Source organism: Heptranchias perlo, chromosome 21 (genome assembly GCF_035084215.1).
Source record: "Heptranchias perlo isolate sHepPer1 chromosome 21, sHepPer1.hap1, whole genome shotgun sequence".
Lineage (NCBI taxonomy): Eukaryota > Metazoa > Chordata > Chondrichthyes > Hexanchiformes > Hexanchidae > Heptranchias > Heptranchias perlo.
This window is the reverse complement of record NC_090345.1, coordinates 35,103,200-35,120,661: the sequence shown is the minus strand read 5'-3', so window position 1 is coordinate 35,120,661 and position 17,462 is coordinate 35,103,200. Positions and strand designations below refer to the sequence as shown.

At 43.1% G+C, this 17,462-nt stretch overlaps 1 protein-coding gene across 6 annotated transcripts in view; it reads right to left on the bottom strand.

Annotated features, from left to right (window-relative positions):
- LOC137340123 (exocyst complex component 6-like) overlaps window positions 1-17,462 on the bottom strand; it is a 186,240-nt gene that overhangs the window by 81,110 nt on the left and 87,668 nt on the right. For all 6 annotated transcript variants that reach the window (XM_068002450.1, XM_068002451.1, XM_068002453.1 and 3 more), the window contains exons 12-15: window positions 15,618-15,689; window positions 11,960-12,057; window positions 8,578-8,683; window positions 2,141-2,250 (exon numbers count right to left, since the gene is read on the bottom strand). In XM_068002450.1, the coding sequence (XP_067858551.1) occupies window positions 2,141-2,250; window positions 8,578-8,683; window positions 11,960-12,057; window positions 15,618-15,689 (386 nt within the window). The remainder of the gene's footprint in view (window positions 1-2,140; window positions 2,251-8,577; window positions 8,684-11,959; window positions 12,058-15,617; window positions 15,690-17,462) is intronic.

Genomic DNA, 17,462 nt, shown 5'->3' with positions numbered 1-17,462 from the left:
GCAGTGCCATCCACAGCAACGAACAAGTGACCTGTTCAACCTCCACATGCAAATCAGTGCATACAAAAGCAGAAAAGAAATTGTTGGTGGTATATGGACAATTATTGTGTGCAAGTTCTCAGTGTAAACAAACAAAACAAAGGCAGCTGATGTAACCATTTAGAATACATTTCAAGATATAAAGATTGCACTTTGACATTTGGCATTGTTTAAAGTTTCATTTGTCACACATGTAACATGCTGTAAGCAACCACTTTATTGAGTAACCCAAGATTTTTTTCTGGAAAGTTACCTCAAATAGTTGAAAAGTTCGTGCTTTACCCAGTGTTTGATGTTTTATATAAAAGAAAATAAACTCCAGTCATTTTCATTGTCCTAAAAATAGTTCCTCAAAGGGTTTTCGTTCTAATTAATTTCACATGGGGGCTGCTTACAAAAGAAGTTCTGGTACGTACCTGACTGACCAGTTTTGCTTACATAAACATTTGTGGAAGTAGTGTGTGCAAGCAAACAAGGAGAGCCAAGCTTGTTAGATTGAGTGTTCTCACCTAACTGAGAATATGTACCAACTCAAAGTTCAGGCTTCTCACACAGGCAAAGGCCTTTGATGGAAACTAACATTACAGGCATTCCAAATACAGAAAATACTTCCATTTAGAGAATGACAATCAATTTCTTAAAGTTTGTAACTGTTTTATGCCTATTATGTACAAAACGTATTTCCTGTCACAAGTACTCAACTTCGTGGAAAATGCAAAATGGCAGCTGAATGGATTGGTTCAGCTTCTCCTTTTATTTGTTGATTGTTCATGCTTATTTTGTCATCACATGTCGAGTAATTTCTTATTGGTAATTTTTCTAGTTGTGTTCCTTGCTTTGATTTTTGTGTTTCCTACCTTTTCACTTATGACCTGATGTTCTTTCACAAATACGTTCTGGAGCCAATCAGCTTCAAAAAATGTTTTGCATTTAGCATGCACTTTTTGTTTGCTACAGTTACTTCCAATGTCATGATTTTTTTACGCATGGGTGACTTTGAATATTATTTTCTCTACTTCGAATCACAGAATGGTTGCAGCACATTCGGTCCATGCCGGCTTTTTGTAAGAGCAATCTAGTTAGTCCTTTCGCCAACTCTTTCCCTGTAGCCCTGCAAATTTTTTCCCTTCAAATATTTATCCAATTCCTTTTTGAAAGCCACGATTGAATTTGCTTCCACTACCCTTTCAGGCAGCTCATTCCAGATCATAACTACTTGCTGCCTAAAAAAGATATTCCTCACATCACCTTTGGTTCTTTTGTCAATCACCATAAATCTATAAAGAATGCTTATTTGGGCCACACCCCCTAAACTATCCTTCTGCTCAAATGTTTTTCCCACACATTTCTTATTTCTCTCTCCTAATTTAATTAGTTTACACCTTTTAGTTTTCCCTTTACTTGTAGTGGCTAAAGCATAATTTCTGACTATCACTCTACTCTCTTCCTTTTTCGTTTGTTTTAAAATTATTATTTATACGACCTTTTCCACCTGAACCCTCCCCCCTCCATTTACTAGTTTAAAGTCCTTGTGACATTATTGCTTCCCATTCAGCCCACCCAATGCTAGGTGCCACCCAAATGGACATGGAAGCAGAAGGGGGCAGAGAGGGAGAGTGAGAGAAGAGAAAGAGAGTGATCAAGCGAGAAGAGGGGAGAGAGAGAGAAATAAGACATATACTAAAAACTAAACAATAGTACTAGCCCACAAGTAGAAAAAACACTGACTTTTATATGCAACATGAGAGATGCACTGAAAAGAAAATGTTGTATGTTAAATGTCACATTGTATTTTTTGACACAAGTGAGAAATGTAATTATTTTGTTAGAGTCTGAATTTGAAGAAAATAAATTAAGGTAATCAGTATCTATAACCAGCAAAAATGTTGTAAATGCAACATCGACACCGTATTAATTAAGACTTCAGGTGAAGAATTATACTAGTTAATATCTATGGCTTTTCCCACCCATTTTGTTTAGCTTTACATAATCTTTAACAAATACACAACAGCTGCAACAAACTTAAAATTGGCAGACGTATTTTAGCTTTCATTCCCAGCCACGCAGTATGACATTTGCACTTCAGCTATCTTATGCTCACCTGCGATGAAGAGATTCTGAAAATTTAAGGCTTGCATAAATGAATTCCTTGAACTCCTTGTAGATCTCAGGTACTGATAGAGACACTGGGAACCTCTTTGGAAAAGGTTGCTGTGCAAAAATCAAAATATTTTATTAGAGCAATTTAAAAAGAAAATGTATTTGAACATTTTTAGGACTGCACAATATTATACTTTATAAACATAATATATTCTCATGGCCCTGTGCTTCCCTGTTGGCTAGTGTTACAGCACTAGAATCCAAATAGCAGATCGGAGATTCATCTTAATTTTGACTTTTCTAAATACTTCTATTACTTCTCTTATAGGTTGTTAAATGAAAAACACTGCAATAACATTACACTCCTATCTGCAGGAACATTTGGCAGGTCCTCACAGCTATAGATCATTTAATTACAGATCATTAAAAGTGACTGTGGAAAAGCCCATGGCAAAACCACCCTGATGAAATGGGGCACTTCAAAAGGGAAATGTGAGGAAACAGAAAACACAAGATCATTGACCAAATAGTCAACAAGTAGCCAAACAAGGAAGAAATTTGAAACTAACCTAACTATATCACTGTGGAATATACCCAAAGTACAGATCACCTGAAGGCCTGTAGGGACAAGATATTATAAAGGAACAGGATAATCAGCTGTGGACTTATTCATGTCTTGAGCAGCTCTGCCTGAAACCTATGCCACACAAACTTTGCAGTATTGAGGTCAGCACTGAGCACTCTGTTCACAAGTTCGTCAAAACTCAATCTAAAACTAACATTGAGGAACTAGTGAAATAGCTAAAGTGCCTATTCTAACACAAGGTGTAATCTCACTCCTAGACTTATGAAAAAGCCTTACGTAAAGGAGTATCATAGGATTAACTTTAACTTGATTTAGCTTGTGAAATAAGTCTTAATTTACTTCATGTGCAATTCAAAATATTTCATAGGTCCATTCGGAAACTAGGGGCTTGATTTTACCACCCGCTATCGGGTGCGTTCTCGGCAGGGGGGCCCCGAAAATCGCGGAATCCCGGAGCGGGACAGGATCCCGTCCCGAACCCGCCCACTTCCGGGACGCAATTAAAGCCAGCGGGATGCCACTTGTAAGTATTTATCTTGCTCGTTCAGGTCGTTTACAGGCCTGATTGAGCTGTTTTATTAGGAAGGGTGGGATTTTACCTTGAACGGAGACTGTTTCCCATACTGGGGGAAACACGCTCACTTCAAACGGACATGTTGCAGCCAGCAGCCTGTGGCAGCTGCCAAGGTGCATTCCACAGGAGGGGGGGGACCCTTCACCAACGCAGGAGGCCACTCCGTCACATAGGGCAACGCTTGCCCTCCACCACCCTCCTCCTAGCAAGAAGATTCACCGACGTGGAACCGCAACCCCGGTGCGAGGACACACTTACCTACCTTGCAGAACCCCTCAGACCTACACCTTCCAGATGGGGGCCGCCTTGACCTCCTCGGAGGACGAACACCATCACCAGCCTCAGCAGCCTCGCAGGCCACGCCGTCCTCCTCAAATACGTGGAGCCCCACAACACAGTGCTGTGGCACATCCACCTGCACAGCAGGAGGAAGGGCAACCGCAGAGAGAGATGTGTCGCAGGAGGCACTATCATCGGCACAGGGTCTACAGACAGAGGCTCAGCTTCCTGGACCTCTCTGAGCAGCACTGCATACGGAGGCTCAGAGTCAGTCGCCAGGTAGTCGCCGACATCTGCAGCCTCCTTAATGACGAGCTGCTCCCGGATGGACCAAGCAGCATCTTCTTACCCGTCGCCGTCAAAGTCACCACTGCCCTCAACTTCTTCGCCTCCGGGTCCTTCCAGGGTGCCACCGGGGACATCACCGGGGTCTGTCAGTCGTCTGCACACAAGTGCATAAGGCAGGTTACCGATGGGTTGTGCCACAGGGCCTCGCCCTACATCAACTTCGCCATGGATGACTGCAGCCAGATGGAGAGGGCGGTTGGATTCCATGCTGTGGCTGGCTTCCCACGGGTGCAGGGTGTAATCGATTGCACCCACATAGCAATACGGGCACCTCCACATGAGCCAGGACAGTTCATCAACAGGAAGGGGTATCACTCCATGAACGCCCAGCTCATCTGTGACCACCGCCAGAGATTCCAACACGTGTACGCCAGATAGCCTGGCAGCTGCCATGATGCCACCGTCCCACCCCTCTTCCACTCACCCAACACCGGCAACGGCTGGCTCCTCGGCGACAAGGGATATCCCCTGCACACGTGGCTTATGACACCTCTGAGGAACCACATCACCGAGCCGCAGCGTCGATATAATGACAGCCACATTGCTACCAGGTCTACAATTGAGCAGGCTATAGAGGTGCTCAAGATGCGCTTCAGGTGCCTTGATCGTTCTGGGGGAGCGCTCCAATACGCACCACTCAGAGTGGAACGAATTATAGTTGTCTGCTGTGCCCTGCACAACAGAGAGGGGTGCCACTGGAGGAGGCCCCATGCACATCCGCCACCCATATTGAGGACGAGGACGGACCCATGGGCCGAACACAGACTCACCTGGATGCTCGTCAGGCCAGGGAGGCACTCATATGTCAACGGTTCTCCTAACATCAGACTGTCTGAGGCGTCCAGACCTCATCACGTGCACAGAGGAGCGGCCATACCAGCTCCCTCCACAGAAGAGTGGTGCCATTACTCCTGCACCCACTGTAGTGTGACCCAATGGGTGGGACCAGGTGTTCGTCGTCATGACGAGCCCCACGAAAGGGACCTATTGCACAAGCCGCTTAAGAATGGACAAGAGGTGGCAGTATTGGGGAGAACAATTGTGTTTGTGTATGTGCAGTAAACGACTAAATAAAAACATAACAAATTGTCACACACCCTGGTGCATTCCCTTTGTGTTCATAACACCCTAGCCTTACGTTTGCGGGAACCCCTACGTGGTGCTACCCCTGTGGCTCCAGCAGAGGTAGTGGCAGGTTGCTCTTGTTCGTGCCCTGACCGGGTAGATGCTTTGGGCCGACGCCCCCTGGGTTTCGGTGCCCGTGAGGGCACCTCCACAGACTGCTCCTCCTGCACCTGTGCAGAGGCAGACTCAGCCACCTGGAGAGGAGGCACCATTGCGGGTACTGGTTGAGAGGGGAGCAACGGGTGAGACCTGGGGGCACTTTGAGTAGCGTCCCCACTTCCATGTCCCCGTTCACCATCTTCCCTCTCATGGCCGAGCCCCACATCACTCCTTCCACCCTGCTGGACGACAGTTTGGATGACCTGTGAGACACCTTGCAAGGCCACCTCTAATGTATCTGTCAGCCTGTTTATGGCAGCAGAACCTTGCTCACCCTGAATCCGAACAGCCGTTGTCAGGGCCTGGATGGACTCAATGTTGAGCTGTGCGTGACGCTCGAGGGAGGCTAGCCTTTCCTCCACCGCAGACGTTCCCACACCTACCCGCGACACTATCTCGCGGATACCCTCCTGTACTTGTGCCACCATTACCCTCATGCAGGAGTTGGACTCCTCCATCACCTGCGCGATTGTGGAGAGTGCACGTGGCACCTCTTCCAGTACCTCGGCAATGTGCTGGTGCCCCTCGACGACTCTCCTTTTGACTGGTGGCCCCCTGGGTTCAGCATCTGGGTCCGGCTGAGCAGAGCCTGGAGAAGAGTGCTCCCACCGACGCGGACCCTCCGCGGCTGCCCCTGCCACCAGGGTCTGCTCATGCTCACATGTGCGCGGTGACTCACCATGTGCAATCCCAACTAATTGAGGGGGACCCACCGAGGTGTGTGTATCTGCACTGGTGGATGCTTGGCTCATATGTGACGATGGACCCTCAGAGACCGGCATGTCCTCTGAGGAATCGCCCTCCACAGACACGGCGCTCGCAGATGGCCCTGCAAGAGAACAAAGGGCAATATCAGGCATGTGGACAAATGTTGAGGTGCTGCAGATGCCAAGTGATGCGAAGATCATTCGCGATCATGAGTGCTGAGTGTCAGCTTTCCGTTACCGGACGTTTCTGCAGCCCAGCCTCGCAATCCGCCACGGACAGGCAATGCAGCGTGTGGCTGATCTCCAAGGCGTCCAGCTCTGCGTGCGTTAGAACCACCTCGTGTGGCGGGCCCCCTCCGGTGCGTGCCCTTTCCCGGGCGTTCTTGCATCTCTTCTCCTGTCAAGGCAAAACACAGATGCGTCATTGAGTGATGATTGCATTGTGAGACGCTTCAAGCATTGGTGTGGGTGGGTTGAGCGTGTGGGAGATGGATGTGAGGATGCGTGTGCCACATGCCCATCCCATTGTATGGGGATTGGGGTGTGTGGTAGTGTTCGAATGGGGACAGGGACGGTGGGTACGTGCAGGCACGGTGAGGATGATAGTTGAGTGGCTGTGAGGATTGATGCGGGAGCACTGTGGTGGCAGTGCAGAAGGGGTTGTGAGGTGTTTGAGGTGATGTGGAAGACGGAGTGTGGGAGAATGCGTTAGTGTACTCACTTTGCCGGACCTAGTGAGATCATTGAATCTCTTGCGACACTGGATCCATGTTCTTGTGGTGTTGCCCCTGCTGCTAACCTCCGCGGCCACCTCCGCCCATGCCTTCCTGGTGGCTGAGGCAGGGCACTTCCTTCCATCGCTGGGGAACAACGTCTCCCTCCTCCTCCTCCTTACCCCGTCCAGCAGCAGCTGGAGTGAGTCGTCAGAAAATCGTGGGGCAGCCTTACCCCTGGGGTGCTCCATGGTGTGCTACGTCTTGTTTGCAGCAGGAGGAGCATTGGTGGACTGCCCCTTTAAATAGAGCTCCACCATCACTCAGACGTCACTGCGCATGCGCAGGCCGCCGGCGCGCAGCTGAGCAGCGGAAAACCCGTAACCACAGGTAAATGACTTCAATTATCCTGTGATCGCGCGGGGGACGCACTCATTTCACCGGGCGCGTTACCCACGCGCCCGATAGCCCCCCGGCCAGGAACCCGCAGGCCTGCTAACATCGGGCCCAAGTTCTCATTTATCGGACAAATATAATGCTAAAAAGAAAAATGTTGCATGCGCAAATTACAACTATAATAGATGCACTACCATATCACCCACACAATTCTTCATTGTGGACAAGAGGGTTTGGCTTTCTGGAACATGGAGTTTAGTGGGGTTGATCTCCTTTTCTTTCATTCAACCAAAAAGGTATTTGATAAAGGGATAAAATTTAAATTTAAAAAATGACAATGCTGCAACTGCACCTTCTGCTACCAAAAAGCATTATGTTTCGACAGCAAAAGGACAACATCCCATCCCAATATTCATGAATGGATTTAAAAATAGAGCAGAAAATAGCACTATTCTTGGTATTTTTGAAGTTTGGCTAGTATTTTGGAAGGTCAGGGAGGAGTTAAATGTTTTCAGTTGCGCTGATTTCCTTTTTACCTTTTTGGGATGAAATTTCTGATCAAAATGAGCAATGTCAATGTTAGGAAATTGACATTTTTCTTTTTTCTTTAGCATCAGTGATCAACTATATTCCAGTCAAGTATTTCACAAGTTACATATAGGGTAATGCCCCCTATACTGCCTAATATGTCTTAACGCAACCTCCAAGAGCAGCCCTTACTGCAAAAGTATAACCTTCAATTTCCTACACTAACTGTCTCTATAGCTCTCAGTGAGACGGCCAACATAATCTCAATGTCAAATTATGTGAAAATTCATATCTACTCAACCCCTAGATTAAGACTGCCGAAACTGGCATTATTAAGGACACTTTAAGCTAGAGGAGAAACTTTAAAGTGTGGATCTGATTTGAAACCTGGTGCCAGAGCTAAAAAGATCCACAACACTACTAGCATCTTCCAATTTTTCCAATTTAAAATTGTGTCCAAAGAAATAAATTTGAAGGTACAATCTAATGCATTATCGGATACTTGGGGTGGAGTTATACTGTAGCTACTGATCTCAGATTATTCACTACAGTATCCATTCGCAGCTGGCAGAATCTTGTTTATATTGCCAGCAACCCTTTGGACCGTCAGCTCCACAAGGTTCAAACAACCTCCTGAGGACTTGGTAAAATAGTTTCTACAGTCTATTCCTTTTAATTCAAAATTGCTTAATTCAGATAATCTGATACTTCAATTATTTTAGCACTAAATTCCCACTATGCTGTTATTTACATTAATTCAAGCACAAAAAAAAACTTTGAATTGTCAGTAGATTATACTCCATGCAGTGTTAAACCTAAGAAGTATGATACTGCCCCCTGGAAGTTTCACAGCATTCCCCTCTAGAATCGGGTTGAGACCTCACTCCAGAGCTTTACTGCAAATTTAACACTGAAGCAGAAACTGCTTCTCAGTTTCGCTAAAATTGCAATCCAAACACGCCAGAATCAAATTTGGGTGATCAACAAGATAAATCTACTGATTATAACAATAATGCCACTAACCTTTTCAAGTTCAGAGTCATGAAATGGGAATCGACTAATTATCATCCTGTATTCCTCTTCATTTGCTACAGGAATGGGACTGTAGTTGTCGGACTCAAAAATCTCTCTGTTAAAAAATGAATTAAACAACCCTGTGAAATAGCACCATATTCAGATTAAGTAAACTCTACAGAGGACATACACTAGTATTCTGATACAGCGCTAATAATTACATCACCATGTATTGCAATAGTAAAATAATTTGATGTTTTTTGTGTTTGTTTTGAAAATTGAGAAATTTGGGGGGGGGGGGGGGGGGGTGAGATTTTATGATTAACTGATGGATGTTAGGGCTGGAATTGCAGCACTTTATATTTTTTGCACCAAGTGTCAGCATCAAGAGAGAGAAGGCCAGGTACAACATTGGCCGGATGCAGAGTAAAGTTACTTCCACTCTATCCCAACAATGTACCCAAGCCCCATGCTCAGAAGAACAGCCTCTGCGAATTCATTTTCCACACCAGCCATCCATATGTATTCACTGGGCCAGACTGCTAATTATTGTGTTAAATGTATATAGTGTATATAGAAGTATACAGTGGTGTTCCCCCAGGGGTCAGTATTAGGGCCACTGCTCTTTTTGATATATGTTAATGACCTGGACTTGGGTTTGGGGGCATAATTTCAAAGTTTTCAGATGACAAAGCTTGGAAATGTAGAAAGCAACGAGGACAGTAGCAGACTTCAGGAGGACAGACAGACTGGTGAAATGGGCAGACACATGGTAGGTGAAATTTAATGCAGAGCAGCGTAAGATGACGCATGTTGGAAGGAAAAATGACAAGAGGCATTATAACAACAACAACTACTTACATTTATATAGCACCTTCAACGTAGTAAAACGTCCCAAGGTGCTACACAGGAGCGTTATAAAACAAAATTTGATACCGAGCCACATAAGGAGGTATTAGGACAGGTGACCAAAAGTTTAGTCAGTCAAAGAGGTAGGTTTCAAGGAGCGTCTTAAAGGAGGAAAGAGAGAGAGGCGGAGAGGTTTAAGGAGGAAATTCCAGAGCTTAGGGCCTAGGCAGCTGAAGGTTAGGCCGCCAATGGTGGAGCAATTAAAATCGGGGACGCGCAAGAGGCAAGAATTGGAGGAATGCAGAGATTGCGGAAGGTTGTGGGGCTGGAGGAGGTTACAGAAATAGGGAGGGGTGAGGCCATGGAGGGATTTAAAATAAGGATGAGAATTTTAAAATCAAAGCGCTCCAGGGCCAGGAGTCAATGTAGGTCAGCGAGCACAAGGGTGATGGAAGAACGGGACTTGGTGAGAGTTAGCAGAGAATTGGCTGAGCTCAAATTTATGGAGGGTGGAAGATGGGAGGCCAGCCAGGAGAGCATTTAAATAGTCCAGTCTGGAGGTAACAAAGGCATGGATGAGGGTTTCAGCAGCAGATGAGCTAAGGCAGGGGCGGAGACGGGCGATATTATCGAGGTGGAAGTAAACTAAATGATACAATTTTAAAGGGGGTGCAGGAACAGAGAGACCCAGGATTCTACTGAATCTGCTTCCACCACCCTTTCAGGCAGTGCATTTCACACTTCTCTGCCTTAAATTTCATCTGCCATGTGTCTGCCCATTTCACCAGTCTGCCACCAGTGTTACAACTCGCTGCATAAAAAAGTTTCCTCATGTTGCCTCTGACTCTTTTGCTGATCACCATAAATCAGTGTCCTCTAGTTATTGACCCTTCTGCAACTGGAAACAATTTCTCCTTATTTACTCTGTCAAAACCATTCATGATTTAGAACACTATCAAATCTCCCCTTAACCTTCTCTGTTCTAGGGAGAACAAACCCAGCTTCTCCAGTCTCTCCACATAACTGAAGTCCCTCGTCACTGGTACCATTCTAGTAAATCTCTTCTGCACCCTCTCGAAGGCCTTGACATCATTCCTAAAGTCTGATGCCCAGAATTGAACACAATACTCCTGCTGAGGCCTAACCAGAGTTTTATAAAGGTTTAGCATAACTTCCTTGCTTTTGTACTCCATACCTTTATTAAAGCCCAGGATTCCATATGCTTTTTTAAACAGCCATCTCAACTTGTCCAGCCACCTTCAAAGATTTGTGTACGTGCAGCCCCAGGTCGCTCTGTTCCCACACCCCCTTTAAAGTTGTAGCATTTAGTTTATTTTGCCTCTCCTCATTCTTCCTACCAAAATGTATTTCACACTTCTCTGCCTTAAATTTCATCTGCCATGTGTCTGCCCATTTCACCAGTCTGCCACTATCCTCCACATTGTTTACCACATTGCCGAGTTCAGTGTCATCTTCAAACTTTGAAATTATACCCTCTATACCCAAGTCCAGATCATTAATATATATCAAAAAGAGCAGTGGTCCTAATACTAAGCGCTGGGGAACACCACTGTATACTTCCCTCCAGTCTGAAAAACAACCGTTCACCATTCTCTGCTCTCTGTTACCTAGCCAATTTTGCATCCAATTTTACCACTGTCCCTTTAGTCCCATGAGCTTTAATTTTGCTAACATGTCTATTATGCAGTACTTTATTAAATGCCTTTTGAAAGTCCATATACACATCAACCATCTCTGTTTCTTGATCGAAGAACTCAATCAAGTTAGTCAAACACGATTTTCCTTCAACAAATCCGTGCTAACTTTCATTTATTAGCCCATACTTTCCCAAGTGCCAATTTATTTTGTGCCGGATTATTGTCTCCAAGAGATCCCCCACCACCGACGTTAGGCTGACTGGCCTGCAATTGCTGGGTTTATCCCACTCCCCACTTTTGAACAGGGTTGTAACATATGCAATCCTCCAGTCTTCCAGCACCATCTGCATATCTAAGGAGGATTGGAAGATTATGGCCAGAGCCTCCCCAATTTCCAACTTTACATCCCTCGGTAACCTAGGATGCATCCCATGTGGACCTGGTGACTTTTCTACTTTGAGTCCCGCCAATCCTTTAAGTACCTCCTCTTTATCTATTTTTATCCTATCCAATGTCACTACTACCTCCTCCTTTAATGCTACAATGGCAGCATCCTCTTCTCTAGTGAAGCCGGATGCGAAGTTTTCATTCAGTGCCTCAGCCTCTGCCTCCACAAGATCTTTTTGTCCCGAATCGGTCCCATGCTTTCTTTGACTATCCTTTTACTATTTATATGTTTATAAAAGACTTTTGGGTTCCCTTTTATGTTAGCTGCTAATATATTCTCAAACTCTCTCTTTGCCCCTCTTATTCCCTTTTTTGGATCTCTTCTGAACTTCAAACAGAAATGCTTTGAGATGGAAAATGGCTGAGAGAAGGTAATGACAAATGGCAATTTAAAAAACAAGTGACCACAATATAATTTTTTCATCAACATTACTAACCTAAACACTACTGCCCATTTCTTTAATAAGGTTTCATTGTACTGATCCCGGATTTCAAGTAATAGGTCGAAGAGTCTGTTCACAGGAAATCCATAACCCTAGAAAAAGTGAAATCAAGAATACACATCAGACTCAAGAGACAACAAAAAGATTCAATGCAGAAGAGCATGACAAATTCACAAAAGTTGATCAGCATTTAAGGTATATGGCAAAAATTAAACGCTGAGGAGTGACAATATTCAGGATTAGTCTAGGTTGGGGTTCATGTAGTAGCTGTGTTTCCAATGAGACTTTTTTGTTTTGGTTGGGATGCTGCTGCTGCTGCCTCTGCCTGTGGTCAAGCCAGTTTTGTAGCTTTTCACAATTCTTTTAACAGTGGTGGTGGGGGAGGGGAAGAGATTAACCTCAATTTCTACAACCTTAAGAACTATGGGAACGAAGTGGTGTGTCTGTGGTGATAATGGCCTATAAAGGGAAGCAAACATTTCTTCACCGGCATTGCTTAAATGTCGTGTGAGTACACTTCAAGATACAAGTCCTCGAAGTGAAAGTACCTAAACTGTGGAAATGTTGGTGCATTCAGGCTTCCAATTGTGTTCAGGAAAACTTAACATCCTGGAAACATTTGAAAGATTTGAGGGCAGATTCTGGCTGCAGCATCCTACTAAAGGAAGAATCATTCTAGCCAAGTGGGTTTTGAGAATGGGACCATTACAGCCAAAAATACCACCTCTAATGCCATTACAAATAAATTAAGACAGTCATAATGTTTAAGGTACATTCATAGGTCAAGCTTTGGTCCAGTTGTGGTTATCAGTAAAGAGTTGGGCCCAGAAGATGTATAACAGATGATTTATCTAAAAGGAAGGATTATTCCTTGCTTTCTCCACTCATTTCCCTCCATTTTCTCCCACTGCCTATCCTCTCCTTACAGTGACAAATGCTAGAGTTCCACAGCTGCTATCCTTTCCCCAGTACTTTAACCAAGCGACTATATATGTTTAATATTGAATGCAATTGATAGCGGGCTTTGACCTTCCATTGTCAGGGAAGCTAGATCAAGGGAGACTACCTGCTGCTGTGCATTAAAGTATTATGCTGACTGAAAAGGTAATGACTTATATTTTGGGTTTCAATGTCCCACAGGCGATGGGATCATATTTCAAGAAGATGGTTGACAAGTTGCACAGATGCACTTCCAGAAAATGGTTGGGAGTATGGAAGTGGTCAATGGAACCCCAACTGTTTTTTTTAATCCTGGCCCTGGGGAATTTAAAGTGTTGAGATTCCTACTCTTTCCCTGCCTAAGATTAATTAACTGAGCTCAAATCTGGGATTGAACCTGGGCCTTCCTGGTCATGACTCAGTACCATACCTCTCAGTACATTTACTCAGCCATCTGGGAAGCTGGAATTATTTATTTCATTCCCCAATTCAAGGTACTTGCACTAGAACTGATGTATCTTTCAGTCCCAAATTCCATGTTCGAACTCTAGGATAGGCATACTTAATTTTAAATCGGTTTCATTGCACTTAGGATAATTATCAATATTGAGAAGCGAAGTAAGGGGCCAAGTTTTAACAAAAATATGGAAAGAATATTATTTTAGCTCAATTGTATACATCTAACATCAAAAATCTTTAAGTATAATCAAACTATAGAAAGTAAACTGTCCCAACATCTTTAAAAGTGCGTCCGTAAAAACAAAGCAGCATTTTCCTTTACATATTGTATAATTCTCTCCAAGATTTGAATATTATTCCATATCTTAAAACCCCTCCCCCACGCCTGGACAGGATACACGATAAAATTGTTGGCTAATAGACATCGCTAGCCTTCAACCCCTCTTTTTCTCAGTCTGTATTCCTTTCCTCACCTCTAGGTCCCCAACCGCTCTCTTTCTCAGTCTGAAATCCTTCCCTCACCGCTACCGTACAATCTCTCTTACCTTTCCTTTTATCTGTATGTCTCTCTCCATCACAGTCTTCCTTGTCTCTATTTTATCAATAATATGATGGCTATTGCTTCTCTGATTACTCTCTAGTTCCTACTAAGCTTCCTCTGTGATTACTGTGTTGGAAACAAGACTCGGTAGAATGTCTCCTAATCTAACATTCTATATCAAAACTGCGAAATCTTCACTTCCTTAGAGTTCTCGTCCTCCCAGAGTCTGCAGGCTTTTAAGACCCAAGCTTGTCCTCAGCTTATCAATACTTCTTGATTTATCCTGCCTTCTTTCCTAATCTTTTCAATGTTGTTGGTATCTTGGACAATGAGCCTTGGCTCTTCATTTAGATTTCTGAAATAATGATGATTTCAAGCCAGGAGACTGAAAATTTTTAATTGAAGCAGTTTGAGTTACTGGAGTGACCAGTTCCAAATAACATTGATTTTTAGATCAATATCCTAAAATGATCCAAAGTTCTGGTGAGAACTTGTTAATGGTACAGGGAGCTGAGCGCTGCCAAAATGTGTTACTTCTTTGGTGGCCCTTGAAATTTTAAGCTCATCTTGTTCCAAGTTAATTTAACTAATTTCCTCTGTGTCAAATCATAGGAATACTGGATAGCACCTCGGAGCGAATCATCAACCCAGCCTCCCAGATGGGTACTTGCACATTAGGTACAACCTAAAAGATGACAGAATATAACTAATAGAGCAATTACATAGTTCTCTAGTTTAAAAACATCTCCAGCAGTTGGAATCTGGCGAGCAGAGGTCTGTGCATGCATTCAAGTACACATCTTAAGAGCTTTGCTTCATCTGATTGCAAAACAACGTAGGCAAACAATACAACTTTACACTGCTCCAATGGCACAATACGGATATAATTTTTGGACTAGTGCAAGAGGATAATGTGGAGTTACACAGCTTACTATTCCCTTCTCCTCGCCTCAAGGCATTGATTCCAATTGAAGTATGGTTCTGTGGGCACTTGGCACTGTCTAGGCCTTACCCAAATGTCCATTGCTCACGGGCGAACCTAGCTGGGAATGATGGCAGGCTATTTAACTCTGCAGTACATCTCAGCTGAGCCTGATTCCAGTCTTCACCTGATGTCCACACAAACATCCACAAAGTGCAGCAAGGGTCAATGGATATCAATCAGGAGCAACAATCCTCTGCTGATTTCCTTCTCTCTAGCCCAGGGGCACCAAGGCCAGCTGTAACATCCCTACTGAAGTCCAATTAAGATCAGCTAACTCAACACATACCAGCAATTGAATGTGGGGTCTTCTGCTCCATCTAGTCATTGCACACTGGCTTTATCAAATAAGCCGGAGAATCGTTCAGTTTAAGCTGGAAATATTAGTAATAATACAATTGGCGTAAAGCCAAAGAGATGCAGGGCTACCATTGTCAGGTAATCTCAACTACCAGCAAAAATACTAAGTTGATTGAATTTGTCAGTTATACTCAACATTCTGTTTTGGTTTGATGCCAAAAATAATTTGCACCAATGCAAGATGTTTACAGATTTTTTCAAAATAGAAATCTAGAGTTTCCTACCATTTTGAAATAGAGACTGAGATACTAAAATTAAGAATACCACTTCTTTTAACAATGCAGTAACCATTAGAAATTTTCAAGAGAAAGATTTTGATTACTTTGCAATTTAGAACAGTAGACATAGACAACCTCTGAACAAATACCTACTTGCAAAGTGTCAGCATAAACAACAATTAGGTTCTTCAACTCCAAGACAAGGTCAGGATCAGTGCAATAGGACTAGGAGCACAAGATGAAGACAAGTTAATACTTTCTATAGAACATATGACTGTGTTCTCCCACAGAGAACAGAAATATAATATGCATTTTAATAGATACAGGCTGTTATTTTCCATTACCATCAGTATATTATTTAACAGGATAATACATTTCTATACTATACTACTATGGCATTATTTTTGCTCATCAACTATAGATTATTTGATAAACTTGTATTGATAAAATTACAATTATTAGTCACTCAAGTGTGGATGTCAATATGCACAAACAGGAGCATATTAGTCAACAACCATGTCACTTGACACTGGTGAGGAAATAAAAGGGACTAGGATCACGCCACAAACTCAAATATATACATTACGAAAATAACAAAAATAGATAGATGGGAGTTACACCAAGGTTGCAATTTCATTTCAGGGTTCAGATGATTTTCAAATTAATGATATTATCTACATCCCTCAGTGAAATTACTAACTTGTATAACATGGAGCAATTGCATTATTCTCTAATGCTGTGTACATTATCCTCTCATGCTTTTCTAGTTTTCAACAGGATGAAAAATTGCCAGCTGAATACTTTCTTCATGGGTACTTCATCCAAGACCAAAACAGGCAAATAGTGCTCTGCACATAATGGTCAGCTATTACATTAATCTATCTGTTCTCTTTACAGAAATTAATTGACCTCTCGTTTATTGCCAACATTTTTTGTTTTTATTTTAGGATTATAAGTCAGCTCTGTAGTCACCATGTTCAAATCCCATGAACTGGCAGTTCAGTAACAGTTACATCCAGATATTGAGTCCTGAGGCAGCAAATGTGCTCTCAAGGATGATGCCAGGAACATCCAGGGTTCTATGCAGTCTTTCAGCCCTCTGCCTTCTGCGCTATGTACTAAATACAAGCATTGGCAATAGTCTTCATTCTGTCAGTTCTGTAGCACTTGTTTTACTATCATTAATTTAACTACCGAGAGCAAACAATGACTGGAGTAGTTTAGTTAAAAATCAGCAATGGGCAGCACTGGTACAATAAATGTGCTTCCAGTTTGCTACTGGCAGAAATAAACCTCATTAAAGATTTCAACTCCAGTTTGGAGCCAACAGACTAATCCAACTTCTGTTCACAGTGGCAGATGCCACAAGCTTAACTTTCTAACTTCTCTGCTGGGTTTAGTGTTGATGGCAGTGGTCTCTAGTTGAAGTGGAAATTTAGCCCCTGATGACCATTTGTCTTTTCTAAATTTCAGCTGTACAAAACAAAAATGCGCTAGTCACATTATATATATTTAATTGCAAATTATACGCCACACAAATAAAAGCATCCAGTTAATTTGATTTAAAATGCTTAAGTTATCAGACACTGCACAATTCATGTTAACTACTATAATAAACCTAGTATAGATGTTTTAGCAAGTACTTTATTCACTTCATGGACTACATAATGTCCCTGCTGTATTGCAAAGATCTTAATTTGGCGCATAAGGACTCTGCTGCTAGTTTCACTGGTGGGGTGTATTTTGAAAACAGAGCATTTAGAATGATAATTAGGAACTATTTCCTGGTGGTGCTTTCAATACTGAACTATTCAATCTGATCTAATGAAGAGGTCAGTTGAGACTAATGAGGACAGATTGCAACAATAACAGCAGATTATCTCTGCATATTCTAAACTCCTGGACTAAGAGCATGTTTGTAAGGCTCACTCAGTTGTAAATCACTAAAGGATTATGCAAATAGCCCACGGCTGTGGCTCAAAGCCTAATTCTGCTGAG